The 20,301-nt window shown below is 41.2% G+C and overlaps 1 protein-coding gene across 3 annotated transcripts; it reads left to right on the top strand.

The window, feature by feature from the left end:
• The first annotated feature begins 10,991 nt into the window (after nt 1-10,991).
• Nucleotides 10,992-20,018, top strand: LOC120046045 (eukaryotic translation initiation factor 2-alpha kinase-like). 3 transcript variants are annotated; one of them, XM_038990955.1, is made up of 11 exons: nt 10,992-11,337; nt 12,179-12,689; nt 15,001-15,042; nt 15,262-15,381; nt 17,028-17,141; nt 17,250-17,402; nt 17,505-17,682; nt 17,795-17,935; nt 18,137-18,238; nt 19,012-19,074; nt 19,174-20,018. In XM_038990955.1, the coding sequence occupies exons 1-11, from the start codon at nt 11,289-11,291 to the stop codon at nt 19,297-19,299; spliced, it is 1,599 nt and encodes a 532-aa protein (XP_038846883.1). In that variant the 5' UTR covers nt 10,992-11,288; the 3' UTR covers nt 19,300-20,018. The 3 variants fall into 3 exon arrangements, with proteins under 3 accessions (XP_038846883.1, XP_038846884.1, XP_038846885.1); XM_038990956.1 differs by having other exon boundaries at nt 11,329-11,378; XM_038990957.1 differs by lacking the exon at nt 10,992-11,337 and adding an exon at nt 11,387-11,459.
• The last annotated feature ends 283 nt before the right edge of the window (nt 20,019-20,301 follow it).

The following is a 20,301-nucleotide window of genomic DNA, read 5'->3' as shown; positions in this document are numbered from 1 at the left end:
CAATAGGCTACATCTGTCACATTCTAGAATGATATTCAATAGGCTACATCTGTCATATTCTAGAATGATATTCAATAGGCTACATCTGTCACATTCTAGAATGATATTCAATAGGCTACATCTGTCACATTCTAGAATGGTATTCAATAGGCTACATCTGTCACATTCTAGAATGGTATTCAATAGGCTACATCTGTCACATTCTAGAATGGTATTCAATAGGCTACATCTGTCACATTCTAGAATGATATTCAATAGGCTACATCTGTCATATTCTAGAATGATATTCAATAGGCTACATCTGTCACATTCTAGAATGATATTCAATAGGCTACATCTGTCACATTCTAGAATGGTATTCAATAGGCTACATCTGTCACATTCTACAATGGTATTCAATAGGCTACATCTGTCACATTCTAGAATGATATTCAATAGGCTACATCTGTCACATTCTAGAATGGTATTCAATAGGCTACATCTTTCACATTCTACAATGGTATTCAATAGGCTACATCTGTCACATTCTAGAATGATATTCAATAGGCTACATCCGTCATATTCTACAATGGTATTCAATAGGCTACATCTGTCACATTCTAGAATGGTATTCAATAGGCTACATCTGTCACATTCTAGAATGGTATTCAATAGGCTACATCTGTCATATTCTAGAATGATATTCAATAGGCTACATCCGTCATATTCTACAATGGTATTCAATAGGCTACATCTGTCACATTCTAGAATGGTATTCAATAGGCTACATCTGTCACATTCTAGAATGGTATTCAATAGGCTACATCTGTCACATTCTAGAATGGTATTCAATAGGCTACATCTGTCACATTCTAGAATGGTATTCAATAGGCTACATCTGTCACATTCTAGAATGATATTCAATAGGCTACATCCGTCACATTCTACAATGGTATTCAATAGGCTACATCTGTCACATTCTAGAATGGTATTCAATAGGCTACATCTGTCACATTCTAGAATGGTATTCAATAGGCTACATCTGTCACATTCTAGAATGGTATTCAATAGGCTACATCTGTCACATTCTAGAATGATATTCAATAGGCTACATCTGTCATATTCTAGAATGATATTCAATAGGCTACATCTGTCACATTCTAGAATGATATTCAATAGGCTACATCTGTCACATTCTAGAATGGTATTCAATAGGCTACATCTGTCACATTCTACAATGGTATTCAATAGGCTACATCTGTCACATTCTACAATGGTATTCAATAGGCTACATCCGTCATATTCTAGAATGATATTCAATAGGCTACATCTGTCACATTCTAGAATGGTATTCAATAGGCTACATCTGTCACATTCTAGAATGGTATTCAATAGGCTACATCTGTCACATTCTAGAATGGTATTCAATAGGCTACATCTGTCATATTCTAGAATGATATTCAATAGGCTACATCCGTCATATTCTACAATGGTATTCAATAGGCTACATCTGTCACATTCTAGAATGGTATTCAATAGGCTACATCTGTCACATTCTAGAATGGTATTCAATAGGCTACATCTGTCACATTCTACAATGGTATTCAATAGGCTACATCTGTCACATTCTACAATGGTATTCAATAGGCTACATCCGTCACATTCTAGAATGATATTCAATAGGCTACATCCGTCACATTCTACAATGGTATTCAATAGGCTACATCTGTCACATTCTAGAATGGTATTCAATAGGCTACATCTGTCACATTCTAGAATGGTATTCAATAGGCTACATCTGTCACATTCTAGAATGGTATTCAATAGGCTACATCTGTCACATTCTAGAATGGTATTCAATAGGCTACATCTGTCACATTCTAGAATGATATTCAATAGGCTACATCTGTCACATTCTAGAATGATATTCAATAGGCTACATCTGTCACCACATCACCACATCCTCATCGGCAGACTCGACAGCCTTGGTTTCTCAAATGATTGCCTCGCCTGGTTTACCAACTACTTCTCTGATAGAGTTCAGTGTGTCAAATCGGAGGGCTTGTTGTCCGGACCTCTGGCAGTCTCTATGGGGGTGCCACAGGGTTCAATCCTCGGGCCGACTCTTTTCTTTGTATATATCAATGATGTCGCTCTTGCTGCTGGTGATTCTCTGATCCACCTCTACGCAGACGACATCATTCTGTATACTTCTGACCCTTTGGACACTGTGTTAACTAACCTCCAGACGAGCTTCAACGCCATACAACTCTCCTTCCGTGGCCTCCATCTGCTTTTAAATGCAAGTCAAACTAAATGCATGCTCTTCAACCAATCGCTGCCCGCACCTACCCGCCCGTCCAGCATCACTACTCTGGACGGTTCTGACTTAGAATATGTGTACAACTACAAATACCTAGGTGTCTGGTTAGACTGTAAACTCTCCTTCCAGACTCACATTAAGCATCTCCAATCCAAAATTAAATCTAGAATCGGCTTCCTATTTCGCAAAAAAGCATCCTTCACTCATACTGCCAAACATACCCTCGTAAAACTGACTATCCTTCCGATCCTTCACTTCGGCGATGTCATTTACAAAATAGCCTCCAACACTCTACTCAGCAAATTGGATGCAGTCTATCACAGTGCCATCCGTTTTGTCACCAAAGCCCCATATACTACCCACCAGTGCGACCTGTATGCTCTCGTTGGCTGGCCCTCGCTTCATGTTTGTCGCCAAACCCACTGGCTCCAAGTCATCTATAAGTCTTTGCTAGGTAAAGCCCCGCCTTATCTCAGCTCGCTGGTTACCATAGCAGCACCCACTCGTAGCACGCGCTCCAGCAGGTATATCTCTCTGGTCACCCCCATAGCCAATTCTTCCTTTGGCCGCCTCTCCTTCCAGTTCTCTGCTGCCAATGACTGGAACGAACTGCAAAAATCACTGAAGCTGGAGACTCTTACCTCCCTCACTAACTTTTAAGCACCAGCTGTCAGAGCAACTCACAGATCACTGCACCTGTACATAGCCCATCTGTAAATAGCCCATCCAACTACCTCATCCCCATACTGTTATTTATTTTATTTATCTTGCTCCTTTGCACCCCAGTATCTCTACTTGCACACTCATCTTCTGCACATCTGTCACTCCAGTGTTTAATTGCTATATTGTAATTATTTCACCACTATGGCCTATTTATTTTCCTTACCTTTCCATTACCTCATTTGCACACACTGTATATAGATTTTTCTACTGTATTATTGACTGTATGTTTGTTTATTCCATGTGTAACTCTGTTGTTGTTTGTGTCGCACTGCTTTGCTTTATCTTGGCCAGGTCGCAGTTGTAAATGAGAACTTGTTCTCAACTAGCATACCTGGTTAAATAAAGGTGAAATTAAAAAATTAAAAAATCCTACATCTGTCATATTCTACAATTCTATTCAATAGGCTACATCTGTCACATTCTAGAATGGTATTCAATAGGCTACATCTGTCACATTCTAGAATGATATTCAATAGGCTACATCTGTCACATTCTAGAATGATATTCAATAGGCTACATCTGTCATATTCTAGAATGGTATTCAATAGGCTACATCTGTCACATTCTAGAATGATATTCAATAGGCTACATCTGTCACATTCTAGAATGATATTCAATAGGCTACATCTGTCATATTCTAGAATGGTATTCAATAGGCTACATCTGTCACATTCTAGAATGGTATTCAATAGGCTACATCTGTCACATTCTAGAATGGTATTCAATAGGCTACATCTGTCATATTCTAGAATGGTATTCAATAGGCTACATCTGTCACATTCTAGAATGATATTCAATAGGCTACATCTGTCACATTCTAGAATGATATTCAATAGGTTACATCTGTCATATTCTAGAATGGTATTCAATAGGCTACATCTGTCACATTCTACAATATGTGTATGTGACCAACTTTATTTGATAACCACCTGCTGATGCACAACCAAATCTCAAAATTGCACCTTGTATTGTACTACTCTAACACAACAGTAAGTGACTGAGTTCTTAATAAATAATAATAGTCGGTGGTCGCCTAGCTACTGTTTATGTCCATTATGCTTGCAGCCCACCGTGTTTGTTACGTATCCTAGTGCAATTCCTCTGTCTCCCACTCACATGCCAACAGCAGCAAGCAAGGGATTTCATCTGATCATCTGACCTCATTTATAGATGAAATCACCAGGTGAATGACTGAAACACCTGGCAAAGTATACTCATGACCAATAACCCACCACCACCCCTAAATGCATCATTCATGCCAGTGTACCAACCTCGCAACTTGTCAAAAGTGAAGAACACAATTCGTCGAGCAAGGGACGTGACTGTTTTGAAACGGGGCGCGTTGGTGCCAACACATATGATGGGTGACATTCTTCCCAGATTTGTCACCCATATGGAGACTGGACCCACAACCCTTCTGGTGGTGCCAACACATATGATGAGTGACATTCTTCCCAGATTTGTCACCCATATGGAGACTGGACCTTTCTGGTGGTGGCAGAACCTGAAATGGTTGAAGAACCAAGGCAGTCATTAAAATCAAACACCAAGGAGCTATGGCACCACGTTTGACCTGGGCAATTTTTATGTTTCACCCCTTGTTTTCCGTCATTTAGCTTTTCAAGAGGCACCTGTCCTTCTCCTGGCATTCTTCAAATTGTTCTTTCACACCATCCTTTCACTCCTTCTCCAACTATCAACAGCAATCTTCTGCGGCTATTGAGGGTTGTAATCCAGTCTGTGCTGCTGCAAGACAGGATTGTCATTAGCTGGAACCACATCTGGAACAATGTGAAGCACAAGATGGGGTCAGAGGGTGACCAATCTGTGGCCGATTAGCAGCAGGACATCCAAGAGCTCTTGGCCTCGAAGTCAAGGAGTGACAACGAATGCACACTGGAGAGAGAGAGTGTCCACCGGAGAGAGAGAGAGAGTGTGTCCACCGGAGCCCTGATTGAGGCTTATCAGTCGCTCTCCGACGCCATGGACGAGTGCACAATATGTGCTAAACAGCTCGGGCATCCAGTCAGACGGAATTACAAACATCTGCTCCGAGAGCTTTAATGTTGTCCTCGTGTGGCGCAGCTTCTCCCGACTGGTGCAGAGCTCTAAGGCACTGCATCTCAGTGCAAGAGGTGGCACTACAGTCCCTGGTTTGAACCCAGGCTGAATCACATCCGGACGTGATTGGGAGGGACTCCCATAGGGCGGAGCACAATTGGCCCAGCATCGTCCGGGTTTGGCCGGTGTAGGCCGTCATTGTAAATAAGAATTTGTTCTTAACTGGCTTGCTTAGTTAAATAAAAGGCATTGGTTGGCTGGAAGAAGGTCAGAGTAGATGAATTAGTTTATCTACTCTACCAACTCCAAACCAATGCCTTGAAGGAGGTGCTGCGGGGCCTACTAACCTAGGGATTTACCACCTGACCCCTGAGTGCCGTGAGAAATTTTCCAGCTGAATGCCCACCACCGGTTTCCCTTACCACATGTCGGCGGAAGACATGGTGTCCTTTGCTGAAGGCATCCAGTCCTGTGGCACAGGAAGAGGAAGACATGGCAGAAACTGGAGCGTAGGTCTTGGCCAGGATGATTGTGGCAAAAGGACAAATCCCGGTGGACAAATCACCCAATCATTCCTCTACCAGGGCTTCTCAGACGGTTGTGGTGGTGGAGGCGCTGGATAAACTCCCTGTCTCTCCCAGCGGTCCATATTCTGGACAATGCGATCCATGATGGCGCTCAAACAGTCAATCTCTTCCGCTTGTTCCCGAACACGTTCCTCCACCTCCATGAGCGTCGTGTCCTCTCCTGCTGACTTCATATATTTTGGTCAGAGATTCTGTCAGAGACGTGTGTATAGGTGGCAGGGAGGTCAGGCACAGGAGAGTCAAACGGAGTGTAAAATGGAGTCTTTTAATAAATGTCCATAGGAACATGCTCCATAACACTAAATAGAAAATTAATAATAATCAAATATGGGTACGAAGACCCGTCGCGCACCTATACAAAATAAACACTATACTGACAACAAACAATCTCTGACAAAGACATGAGGGGAAACAGAGGGTTAAATACACAAGAGGTAATGGATGAGATTGAAAACAGGTGTGTGGGAAGACAAGACAAAACCAATGGAAAATGAAAAATGGATCGATGATGGCTAGAAGACCGGTGACGTCGACCGCCGAACACCGCCCGAAGAAGGAGAGGCAACGACTTCGGCAGAAGTCGTGACAGTAGGCCTTGGCCAGGATGATTGTGGCAAAAGGACAAATCACCCAATCATTCCTCTACCAGGGCTTCTCAGACATGTGGTCCTCATTGGTTTTATGTATATCCATGAACACAAAATGCAGGTCTGTCTGTTGGGGGTTACCCTGGGGGTCGGGTGTGGGGCTACACCAATGCCATGATTACTGTGTATATACATTGGGGAGAACAAGTATTTGATACACTGACGATTTTGCAAGTTTTCCTACTTACAAAGCATGTAGAGGTCTGTAATTTTTATCATAGGTACACTTCAACTGTGAGAGACGGAATCTTAAACAAAAATCCAGAAAATCACATTGCATGATTTTTAAGTAATTCATTTGAAGTGTAACTATGATAAAAAATGACAGACCTCTACATGCTTTGTAAGTAGGAAAACCTGCAAAATCGGCAGTGTATCAAATACTTGTTCTCCCCACTGTATGTGATAACCTTTGTATGCTTGCAATGCGCAATGATGGAAAAGTACTGGGTAAATGGAGATGTACTGCTTTAGTTTTCAGGCTGAGAACTGGCTGCAACTGCTGATAGTCACACAGGCATCATGGCCGAGATAGTAGAGTGAGAAACCACAGTCTAGACATGTTTTACTCATCTTAGATACTTTGTATCTAATCCAATGCAACAGTGTTAAAATAGGATTGACGGTAGGTTGTATAAAAGAGTGTTGTCTCTTGTTTCACCACACAGATCTTTACTATAGACTACTTAGGTACTCTGTATATGAATCTCTGTCTACAATTGCGTTTTATTACTAAAGAGTTTTATCCCAAGGTTCCTGTGTCTGTCTCATCTATCTGGAAGACGGATTGTTAAAGGAAACTTACATCATGTCACGCCCTGACCTTAGAGATCCTTTTTATGTCGCTATTTTGGTTTGGTCAGGGCGTGAGTTGGGGTGGGCATTCTATGTTTTGTGTTCTATGTTTTCTATTTCTGTGTGTTTGGCCGGGTGTGGTTCTCAATCAGAGGCAGCTGTCTATCGTTGTCTCTGATTGAGAACCATACTTAGGTAGCCTTTTCCCACCTGTGTTTTGTGGGTAGTTGTTTTCTGTTATGTGTTGCTGCACCTGACAGGACTGTTTCGTTTTTGTTCATTCTCTTTTGTTATTTTGTTTAGTGTTCTGTTTAAATAAAAAATAACATGAACACTTACCACGCTGCGCTTTGGTCCACACCTAATTCAACAGACGATCGTTACACATCACCGCATGCAAAGGACTACCCAACATGTCCGAATCTGAACTCTCACCATTTATTCAATAGTCTCTGTCTGAGAAACACCCCAGCAGGGATGATGAATTGGAGAATACAGTAAGTGGAACGTGACTGTTTTGGTTACATTCTGCATGTTTTCCTACTGCATGTGGATCACATCTGTACAGTAAGGCAGTTTGGACACCATTTGTCTGCCCATCGGTGAAGAAACTGGGCAATGTCGTCGCATGGCGTGGACAAGGCCAACCGCAAGGATTTTGTAGGAGGGATCCGTGGCCATCCTGTACCTCCATGACTTCCTTACGTTGAAGCCCAATGAGTGGCTTAGTGGGGTGGTATGTTATGGTTGAATTGGATGACATTTCCATGCATGCTGTTGGTATAAAGTAGAATTAGAGTTGTTGCCTGGGCATCATGTCAACTTGGATCAACTATATACCATTCTAGTTTAGGTCATTGACTTCTACCTCCAACTGAAGATGACCTTCACGTGGAGAGGGGTGTTTTTTATTAATGTGGATCACCTTCTGGCAGGGAATATCCTGCATGGGGAAAAGGTGGTGATGCGCAAGAACACAAAGGTCAAAGGTAAATGCATGTCTGCAGAGTTGTTTTTGTGTCATGGTTCAAAATATAGAAGGGTCAATATGTGGAGAACTGCAACCTTCCTGACAAAAGATGGCCTGCCACATATATAAAGGTAACTTCATTCCTCCTCCTGTACACCAGTCTGGAGGCAGCACAGTTGATGGATTGAAGCTTGCAACGTGACACTACCACTGGATACGCTTGGTAAGCTGCACAAGATGGACCATTTTAGTGAGAGATTGGACAGTACTATACTTGAATATGTTATGTTTGAGGACATTTTGATATGCTGACTTGGCACTTATTTTCCACCATAATTTGCAAATAAATTCATTAAATCCTACAGTGTGATTTTCTGGATTTTTTTTTGTTCTCATTTTGTCTGTCATAGTTGAAGTGTACCTATGATGAAAATTACAGGCCTCTCATCTTTTTAAGTGGGAGAACTTGCACAATTGGTGGCTGACTAAATACTTTTTTGCCCCACTGTATAACCACTTGTGTTTAGTATGTCAATCGCAGGATCCACTCTGCCGTTGTCCTGGACCCTACTGGTAACCCCTAACGCGGAGCACCATATGAGTGGGAACCTGGTCAAGCACATCAGGTATGGTACATCTATTCTATGGTCTGCCAAAAAAAGATTGTTCGGCCATTTCTCCGATGTCCGGCATTCTATTCATAATGGCAAGTTAAGTTGACCTGTCAATGATGTTGAGCCTATTGTTACATTTATAGTTCAGTTGCATATTGATGACTCGATTAGCCTATGTAGTCATGTTATGAATGTTCTAGGCTGTGAAGAGATAATTATGAAGCATTATTCTGTTCAAGCATCCCGTCTCAATCATGAGCAGCCTGCATGTGTTATGCGATGCTATGCCAGATGTATGAATGTTGTTGCAACCCCTTTGTTATGACAAGCCTAAACCAGTTCAGGGGTAATCATTTGCTTAACAAGCCGCATAATAACCAAGTTGACAGAACTTCAACTTGAATACATTTTTTTTAACAAATAATGGGCAAATATTGTACAAACCAGGTGTGCAAAGCTCTTAGAGAATTACCCAGAAAGACTCACAGCTCTAATTGCTGCCAAAGGTGATTCTAACATGTATTATTGACTCAGGGGGTTGAATACTTATCTAATCATTAATTAAAATATATATATTTTTTAATTCTTCCTCTTTGACATTACAGAGTATTCTGTTTAGATCATAGCTGAGATTCCCCACTTGATAGTATCCGAATCAACCAATAGGAAGCTCTATGTTAATATCTTACATTCATTTGAATGTAGTTTCCCACTTGTCATGAATGCAGGATCCTGTGTATCCATGAAGAAACAGTTGACATACTATAAGGGTACAAGTCCCATGTTGAAACCATTGCTTTAGTTTACCAAGAGTACCTGGTCCTTGATGTTGATACTATACACCATGCCATGTACTGTAGGCTATGGTATGTTATGTAGGTGTAACAGTATAGCTTCCGTCTCTCTCCTCGCCCCTACCTGGGCTCGAACCAGGGACCCTCTGCACACATCAACAGTCACCCACGAAGCACCGTTACCCATCTCGCCGCAGAGCAAGGGAAACAACTACTTCAAGGTCTCAGAGCGAGTGACGTCACCGATTGAAACACTGTTAGCGCACACCACCGCTAACTAGCTAGCAATTTCACATCGGTTACATAGGCTACGGTATGTTATGTAGGCTACGGTATGTTATGTACTATAGGGTATGTTATGTACTGTAGGCTACAGTATGTTATGTAGGCTACGGTATGTTATGTACTATAGGGTATGTTATGTACTGTAGGCTACAGTATGTTATGTAGGCTACGGTATATACTGTAAGCTGCGGTATGTTATGTAGGCTATGTTATGTACTGTAGGCTACGGTATGAGGCATTAAGATAAAGCAGATTAACAGGAAGTAATACATGATGTGCTTTTCTCAAATGGACAGGAACGTTATGAATGTTTCAGGCTTATACTGTTGACTAGATGGGCTTTTTAAAATACACTTCATGAACTGACAAAATATTTGTATTTATTAGGATCCCCTTTAGCTGTTGTAAAAGCTGCAGTTACTCTTCATGGGGTCCACATGAAACATGACATAATACAGACTTTTTTTTAAAACCAGGTTTGCTGTTCATTTGAGCAATATGAGATGGAAGGGAGTTTGACGTAATAACAGCTCTATAGAATACTGTATTTGTTCTGGATTTGGGGATTGTGAAAAGCAGGTAACCCTATTTGATAAGAATGCATGTGTTAGTCAGGAATTTCATTTAACTCAAAATAGACATACTATCTAAGTAATAACAGTGGACATTTGCCTAAAATAATGGCAGAGTAAGAGGTAGCCTGAACAGCCGCTAGGTGGCGCTATTTGCCTTTATTTTATATGGTCAATAGCGACCACTAGCAGCTGTTCAGGCTAATCACAGGCTGACACTCATATCAGTTTCAGTTCTGTTTTCAGGCGAATCGAAAACGAAATTGTCTACAGGACACTACAGAGATAGTAATGGCGTCTTTTTGTAGGCACTAACTCCGTCATGGTTCATTGGACAGATCCTATGGAGAAAATGAATGGCGTTTTTGGATAAACGACGAAAATAAATTGGGTACGTGGTAAACACAGGTTTAGAAGATTTTATACTTTTTGCTCTGTGGGATAATCTTAATCGATTAACGTCACTTTTTGTGAATTTAGAATTGTATATTTTTTTTAAAGCACATAAAGTCTTCCTAATTCATAAAGGTCATGTTAGCTGACTCCTATCTCATACAAAAAAATAAGTATAAGATCTCCAAAACCTGTGTTAATCTCAGACCTTATTTTGGGCGTTTATTCCTAAACCCTATTCTCTCCACATTCATTTTCGCCATAGGGGTGGCTGAACGAAGAGGTAACTCATTTCCGGGGTGTAGAACTAGAAAAGAAGGGTAATGGCTAGAATGGATGAAGTTTTTGTCAGATTTGACTTTTTGAAGCAGGTTTAGGAGAATTGATGCAGCTGACACAGCAGGTTAGGAGAATTGACGCAGCAGGTTAGTAGTGACAGGTTATGAGAAGTAGGAAAAGATTAGGAAAGGAGTTAGGGTTAGCTAAAATGCAAAACAAATTATGCTTATGACCTGAATTTGACAAAAGCTGGATCCCATCTAGGCATGACCGAAAAGGGAACACTCGCAAGTCATCTATCTCGTCACCTCGAAGGTAAGACGAAATCCGACGTAGACCCGAGTACTTCTATAAATGTAAAGTTCAAATCTGTTTATTTATATGAAATACGACCTTACCTGTTTACCATGAGGGATCCTATAGGTTAGCTACTATAGGTTAGTTATGAGACCATTTTAGAAATACTGCTCAAGTATTCATGTTTCACACTGATTACATTAATACATACATTAAACTGTATATAGCTGTTTGTATTAGTAATAACTTGTAAAACGAATAGCTGCTTTTCAGCAGTTTGTATTATTTATGGTTGAAAAGCATGAACTGTGTATTTTATGCTCAGAGGTTTCCAACATACTGACTGGTGGAATCAGCCCGATTGCTGTGTTCAACATTCTATTTCATTCCGGATTTTGGCAATGAAGCCCTACTACTTCCTTTGAGTCAGATGAACTCGTGGATATCATTTGTATGTCTGTGTGCAGTTTGGAGGAAGTTGCTAACTAGCGTTAGCGCAATGACTGGATGTCTATGGTAACTTCTAGCTTGCTATTAGATACCATAGACTTCCAGTCTTTCCGCTAACGCTAGTTAGCATTGGCTAGTGAAACTACCTCTAATGTTCTTCATACTGGATGCAGACACATACAAATGGTACCCAGAGTTCACCTGACTCTGGGGAAGTAGATAAAGGCCTTCATTGCCAAAATCTAAGTATCCCTTATTAAGTTGACACAGCAATCAGGCTGGTTCCAACAGGCTAACTTCCAACAGTATATGACAATGATTTCATAATTGTAACTTGTACACTGAACATCAACTGGCTAAAGTCTGTCATGTTTCCTTTATCCTTTACTCCCATGCTTCAACATTCTAGTGACTATGTCCTGTGACAACCAGCAAGGAGACCAGTTGGACTTGAAGGAGAGAATATGTACCTTTTTAAAGGTGAAGAAACAAGGATCCACTGCCCTCCAGATAGCGAAGGCTGTTGGACTAAAGAAGGCCAAGGATGTAAACAGTGTCCTGTACGCTTTAAACAAAGCTGGACTTCTTTATGTAACACCAGACATTCCACCAGTCTGGTCTGTGGAGAAACCAGGGGTGGCGTCTGTCTCTGTGAGTGTTCCAGAGTCAGATCGAGTGCCTAGTCCTTCTGAGACCCCTGGCATCACAGAGGAGGAACTGAGGAGGGTGCTGACGTCAAAGAGTGATGGAAGAGGGATGAGTGTGCAACAAATTGCCAGAGAATTGGGCCAATCAAGAAAATGTGTGAATAAGCATCTTTATGACTTGCAAAGTAGCGGCAAGGCAGAAAAGTTGGGAGAGAAATTGTGGAAAATTAAGGATGAAGCAAGCGGGGGAGGAGAGCTTATTAATTACAAGAGGTAAGTCTGTGAATGTGGCACACATAGGGAAAAAAACATATACACTGCTCAAGAAAATAAAGGGAACACTTAAACAACACAATGTAACTCCAAGTCAATCACACTTCTGTGAAATCAAACTGTCCACTTAGGAAGCAAAACTGATTGACAATAAATTGCACATGCTGTTGTGCAAATGGAATAGACAACAGGTGGAAATTATAGGCAATTAACAAGACACCCCCAATAAAGGAGTGGTTCTGCAGGTGGTGACCACAGACCACTTCTCAGTTCCTATGCTTCCTGGCTGATGTTTTGGTCACTTTTGAATGCTGGCGATGCTTTCACTCTAGTGGTAGCATGAGACGGAGTCTACAACCCACTCAAGTGGCTCAGGTAGTGCAGCTCATCCAGGATGGCACATCAATGCGAGCTCTGTCAAGAAGGTTTGTTGTGTCTGTCAGCGTAGTGTCCAGAGCATGGAGGCGCTACCAGGAGACAGGCCAGTACATCAGGAGACGTGGAGGAGACCGTAGGAGGGCAACAACCCAGCAGCAGGACCGCTACCTCCGCCTTTGAGCAGGAGGAGCACTGCCAGAGCTCTGCAAAATGACCTCCAGCAGGCCACAAATGTGCATGTGTCAGCATATGGTCTCACAAGGGCTCTGAGGATCTCATCTCGGTACCTAATGGGAGTCAAGCTACCTCTGGCGAGCACATGGAGGGCTGTGCGGCCCCACAAAGAAATGCCACCCCACACCATGACTGACCCACTGCCAAACCGGTCATGCTGGAGGATGTTGCAGGCAGCAGAACGTTCTCCACGGCATCTCCAGACTCTGTCACGTCTGTCACATGTGCTCAGTGTGAACCTGCTTTCATCTGTGAAGAGCACAGGGCGCCAGTGGTGAATTTGCCAATCTTGGTGTTCTCTGGCAAATGCCAAACGTCCTGCACGGTGTTGGGCTGTAAGCACAACCCCCACCTGTGGACGTCGGGCCCTCATACCACCCTCATGGAGTCTGTTTCTGACCGTTTGAGCAGACACATGCACATTTGTGGCCTGCTGGAGGTCATTTTGCAGGGCTCTGGCATTGCTCCTCCTGCTCAAAGGCGGAGGTAGCGGTCCTGCTGCTGGGTTGTTGCCCTCCTACGGCCTCCTCCACGTCTCCTGATGTACTGGCCTGTCTCCTGGTAGTGCCTCCATGCTCTGGACACTACGCTGACACACAACAAACCTTCTTGCCACAGCTCGCATTGATGTGCCATCCTGGATGAGCTGCACTACCTGAGCCACTTGTGTGGGTTGTAGACTCCGTCTCATGCTACCACTAGAGTGAAAGCACAGCCAGCATTCAAAAGTGACCAAAACATCAGCCAGGAAGCATAGGAACTGAGAAGTGGTCTGTGGTCACCACCTGCAGAATCACTCCTTTATTGAGGGTGTCTTGCTAATTGCCTATAATTTCCACCTTTTGTCTATTCCATTTGCACAACAGCATGTGAAATTTATTGTCAATCAGTGTTGCTTCCTAAGTGGACAGTTTGATTTCACAGAAGTGTGATTGACTTGGAGTTACATTGTGTTGTTTAAGTGTTCCCTTTATTTTTTTGAGCAGTGTATTTGGGGAAGGAGTTTTTAATTGATATATATTTGGGGAAGGAGTTTTTAATTGATATATATATATATTTGGGGAAGGAGTTTTTAATTGACATATTTGGGGAAGGAGTTTTTAATTGATATATATATATATATATATTTGGGGAAGGAGTTTTTAATTGATATATATATATATATATATTTGGGGAAGGAGTTTTTAATTGATATATATATATATTTGGGGAAGGAGTTTTTAATTGATATATATATATATATTTGGGGAAGGAGTTTTTAATTGATATATATATATATATTTGGGGAAGGAGTTTTTAATTGATATATATATATATTTGGGGAAGGAGTTTTTAATTGATATATATATATATATATATATATTTGGGGAAGGAGTTTTTAATTGATATATATATATATATTTGGGGAAGGAGTTTTTAATTGATATATATATATTTGGGGAAGGAGTTTTTAATTGATATATATATTTGGGGAAGGAGTTTTTAATTGATATATATATATATATATATATTTGGGGAAGGAGTTTTTAATTGATATATATATATTTGGGGAAGGAGTTTTTAATTGATATATATATATATATTTGGGGAAGGAGTTTTTAATTGATATATATAAATATATATTTGGGGAAGGAGTTTCTAATTGATATATATATATATGGGGCGGGTGAATTTGAAAGTGTTCTCTCTTTTTCTCCAGTTATGATCAAGATATTTCCATCAGACTGACTGAAAGCTCCAGGTAGACCTTTATTTACCCTTATTATTATGTCTTTATTCATCAACCTGTTCCTGGGTAACCAATAGGACCACCTGACCAATAGTACTAAGATCCCATTCACCTGTGAATAAAGAGAGAAAAACGCATATTACCTATTTTCTACCCTCACTATTAAAACATTCACCATAGGCTACCCTCACTATTATAATACTCAAGAACTGAATTATGTTTTGATTTCAGGTTTTCCGAAGATTTCAAATTATTGAGTGTTCTGGGTGCAGGAGGCTTTGGGTGTGTCACTAAAGCCCAACACAAATTGGATGGAAAAACGTACGCCGTGAAGATTGTGCAGAATATGGGGTAAGACCAGAGGAGAAAGACTGCCCCCTCGTTGAATCCACAAAGTTAAAGGCCGAATATGGTACTGCAGGCTAACTCAGTGCTGCCCCTTCGTTGAAGCCACAAAGTTAAAGGCCGAATGTGGTACTGCAGCAGGAAAACAGGATCTCCATTATGGTCAAATCAAATAGATTGCCATTTTTCCATGTGGAGAACCTTGAAAAAACATAATTCAAAGACAATTGTTTACCAATAGTTGCTTCTAATACACCAGATGTCCTTCAACCGATTTATTTTAAAATCACACACAGAAGAAGTTATATGGATAGTTTAGTTGCTAATGGCAGCCTGCAGTGCCCCGGTCGGCCTTCAACATGAGTTACTCAGAGGTGGCAGCACTGAGCTAGCCTGCAACGTCACTTCCTGGAGTAGCTCAATCTGCATGTTATGTTTCTATGAGATGCCATGTTTTCATATGAGCTGTGTTCGAATACTCATACTAACTGTACTATTTGTGATGTGAATTGAGTATATAGTATACCTATTGGTCGTAGTATGGATGTAGTTAGTATGCCAGAAGTTCCCGGATGTCATACTAAATTCGCCAAAATATGAAGTATACAAGCAGGGGACACGATTTCTGTACTTTAGGGCCCATAATGCAATTCTTCAGGAAATGGTCGTGGCTTCACATCGTTTTCAGATTTGAAGAAAATGGCGGAGAATATGCAGCCGAAGTACGAAAGAGCATACAAATTCATTGCTTTAACTAATTATGACAAATGTTGAGCAATGTAATAAAGTAATTACTTTTCAAATAAGTTACACGTTATGTTGGCTGACAATTTGTTAGCTACGCTATCCTTACGAACCACAGCATAGCATTACAGCAGTATGTACCAGTATATTAGCTACGCTATCCTGACGAACCACATAGCATATTATTACAGCAGTATGTACCGGTATGTTAGCTACGCTGTACTTACGAACCACAGCATATCATTACAGCAGTATGTACCGGTATGTTAGCTACGCTGTCCTGACGAACCACATAGCATATCATTACAGCAGTATGTACCGGTATGTTAGCTACGCTGTCCTGACGAACCACATAGCATATTATTACAGCAGTATGTACCGGTATGTTAGCTACGCTGTCCTGACGAACCACATAGCATATCATTACAGCAGTATGTACCGGTATGTTAGCTACGCTGTACTTACGAACCACAGCATATCATCACAGCAGTATGTACCGGTATGTTAGCTAGCTACCTAATGTTAGTAGTTATACATCAAACTTGCCAGTATGTTAACTATAGGCTATCTAACTAGCCAACGTTTATTGACATGATTATTCCCGTCATTCTTAGGTTAGCTATAAAAAAAAATAGAGTATGTTAGTATGGGTATTCGAACACGGCTTTGGCTTCCGTTTTGAGCCTTCACATAGGAATGAATGGTCACGTGATCAATGGCTTTGTCCATTCATATATACAGTCATTGGCTAAGACGTTACTATCCCCATTTTGTTCCTCCTAAACGTGTTATGAATAGTGTGTATCCCTCTTACCTTGTTGTGTGTCTTCTGTATGCTATAGTTGATGCTCATTAGCAACTATCAGATGTTCATTTACATGTTGTAATTATGATCCTGTCTCTTACAGAGAAGCAAATCGTGAAGTGAAAGCACTGGCTACCTTGGAACATTCTAACATTGTTCGCTACTATACGACTTGGCCTGAGTATGCCAATTGGGTCGATGGAGACTACAGCACAGAGTTAGTAAAGACAGTATTATTAAATCTAATTTTGCCATTTAGATTCATTAATTTGTGATCATCAAAAAATGTTAAATTCAGGAGCATATTATTGTGTTCAACTCTTAGGTCGTCGGTCCAGTCTAGAATCTCAGAAGATTCTGACAATTATTCAGACCAGGGAGATGGATCTACACATGTAACAAATCAATCAGATTTAGACCTGTCTGAAACAGACAGCGAAGATCAAGCAAACCACTCAATGACTGATTCCAGCTCAAGGTGAATCACTTTACCGTTATGTGTGTATTTATCAATTCAGTTGACTGAATGTCCCTGAGAAAGTTTCTTGACTTCTGTATTTGTGGGTTGTTGTTTCTTCAGAAATGGGGACTGGCCTTGTTTGTTCATTCAGATGGAGTTCTGTGAGGGAGGGACACTGAAGGACTGGATCAACATAAATGAGGGTAGAAGCAAGGACGAGGCACTTGGAATATTTCAGCAAATGGTTTGTGGAGTGGAATACATCCACTCTGAAGGACTTATTCACAGAGACTTAAAGGTATTTGTGAGAATCTGTCTTCCTGTGTTTTTCAGATGCCAAGTTAACCACATTATTTATGACATTTATGGAAAAATGACGCCTAATAAATGTGATCTCTTTCTTTTTTTAGCCAGAGAACATATTGTTTGGAAGTGATGGCATTGTGAAGATCGGAGACTTTGGTCTTGTGACCACAATCACCACTCTGGGTGAAGCATCAATGTACAGGACTGTCAACAAAGGAACACCATTTTACATGAGCCCTGAGCAGGTAATGGAGTTTTGTTTAGCCAATCAATCATATTTTCAGCTCAACAAAATGATTGGTCTAGCCATAATATATGCCATTTAGCAGATGCTTTTATCAAAAGCGATTTAGTCATGGGTGCATACATTTTACGTCTTGCCATGTCCATAAGAACTCCTATTTAGTTATTCTCTCTCAAACCACAAATTACTTTTGTATTTCCAGGAGACTGGGGGGAAATATGATGAGAAAACGGATATATTCTCTCTGGGACTGATATTGTTTGAACTCCTGTGGTTCATGTCCACTGTCTCAGAGAAGAGCAAGGTGAGCACACTGCCCAGTAGCTTTCACATCTGGTTCTGTGTCATGTTAAACACCGCCCAGTAGCTTTCACATCTGGTTCTGTGTCATGTTAAACACCGCCCAGTAGCTTTCACATCTGGTTCTGTGTCATGTTAAACACCGCCCAGTAGCTTTCACATCTGGTTCTGTGTCATGTTAAACACCGCCCAGTAGCTTTCACGTCTGGTTCTGTGTCATGTTAAACACCGCCCAGTAGCTTTCACGTCTGGTTCTGTGTCATGTTAAACACCGCCCAGTAGCTTTCACATCTGGTTCTGTGTCATGTTAAACCATGCCCGTCCGCTACCATCATCGTGTAACCCCCCCCCCCCCTCCGCTTTCATCATCGTGTAACCCCCCCCTCCGCTTTCATCATCGTGTAACCCCCCCCCCCCTCCGCTTTCATCATCGTGTAACCCCCCCCCCCCCTCCGCTATCATCATCGTGTAACCCCCCCCCCCCCCCTCCGCTATCATCATCGTGTAACCCCCCCCCCCCCCTCTGCTATCATCATCGTGTAACCCCCCCCCCCCCCTCCGCTATCATCATCGTGTAACCCCCCCCCCCCCCCCTCCGCTATCATCATCGTGTAACCCCCCCCCCTCCGCTATCATCATCGTGTAAGCCCCCCCTGCCATGTTTATGCAGATTTTAGAATATTTGCATGAAAATCTGTCGGCAATTGGATGGAAATCTAGCTATTGACTTCTAAAGCATCGCTTCTTACTCTGGAGTTCTGCCCCATTTAATCACAGGTGTTCCAGAGCCTGCGGACACAGACATTTCCTTCTGACTTCCGTGAGAAGTTTATCTTAGAGGTAAGGAGTGGTGACAACTGTCCGTTTGCCTGTCTATACAACTTGTTTTAGAGTGAGTACACAGTATCTTCATTTTGTCCCATATGTTTTCTGCTGCAGCATAAACTCATCAGTAAAATGCTGTCGCAGTCGCCTGCAAACCGACAAAATGCCAAAGAGATTGCTACGATCCTGAAAAAGTACCTGCTCGGAAACCAAACTGGATTACAACAGAAAACTGTATGAAATGTTGTAGGGTAGAGTGGCTTGAAATGCTTTGGGAAAACAGTGATGTCAGCATAGACACACGTTCTATTCAAGACGGCGCATAGTGATGTCATGCCTCAACTGAGGCGGTAACCATACTGTATTTCTCAGGAATGTTTTAGCACTTATCTTTTCACTTTTGTTTCTGCTGTACGGTTTCTCAAATGTGATAACTTTTTAAAAGTTGGTGATTTACATGGAAAAGAGGGTAAATGTTAATATTATATGTAGGAAAAATGTTTGGGTCCACCACACAATTCTAATGCTGAACCCAAGGTGTACTTATTTTATTTTTTAAACCTTTATTTAACCAGTTAAGACCCATTTTTAAGTTTTAAAAAACTATTTTCAAGGGCGACCTGGCAAGAGTGCTAAACAGGGAAATAGAAGCCGTGTCCATAAAATATTACAGAAAAATACCAAATGAACACAAAAGACAAAGTGTCACAAGTTAAAGATACAATTGAAGATTAGAAACAACTGTAGTTGTCACAAACAGTGTTGTCGATCAGAGTCTTAAAAACAGACAAGGACACTAACTCCCCTAACTTTACGATCTTCTGAAGCATGTTCCAGGATGAAGGGGCATTATGGGACAAATATTTTTATTTTTTTCACCTTTATTTAACCAGGTAGGCAAGTTGAGAACAAATTCTCATTTACAATTGCGACCTGGCCAAGATAAAGCAAAGCAGTTCGACACGTACAACAACAACAGAGTTACACATGGAATAAACAAACATACAGTCAATAATACAGTAGAAAAATAAGTCTATATACAATGATATATATATATATACTATATACAAATATTGTTTCCCCATCCGTTCTAGCCTGAGGAACAGACAAAGACAGCAGCGATTGTGAATTTAGACTGTATTGGGTGACTGATCTGGTTAGTAATCACAACATGTACAGAGTTGAAATTATGTCCATTTTATTGTGATCATTTCTACTTTTTAACTTTCTACTTATAGCAAG

This window comes from Salvelinus namaycush, chromosome 4 (assembly GCF_016432855.1).
Source record: "Salvelinus namaycush isolate Seneca chromosome 4, SaNama_1.0, whole genome shotgun sequence".
NCBI lineage: Eukaryota > Metazoa > Chordata > Actinopteri > Salmoniformes > Salmonidae > Salvelinus > Salvelinus namaycush.
Note: the sequence above shows the minus strand (reverse complement) of the source record. Positions and strands in the feature narration are given on the sequence as shown.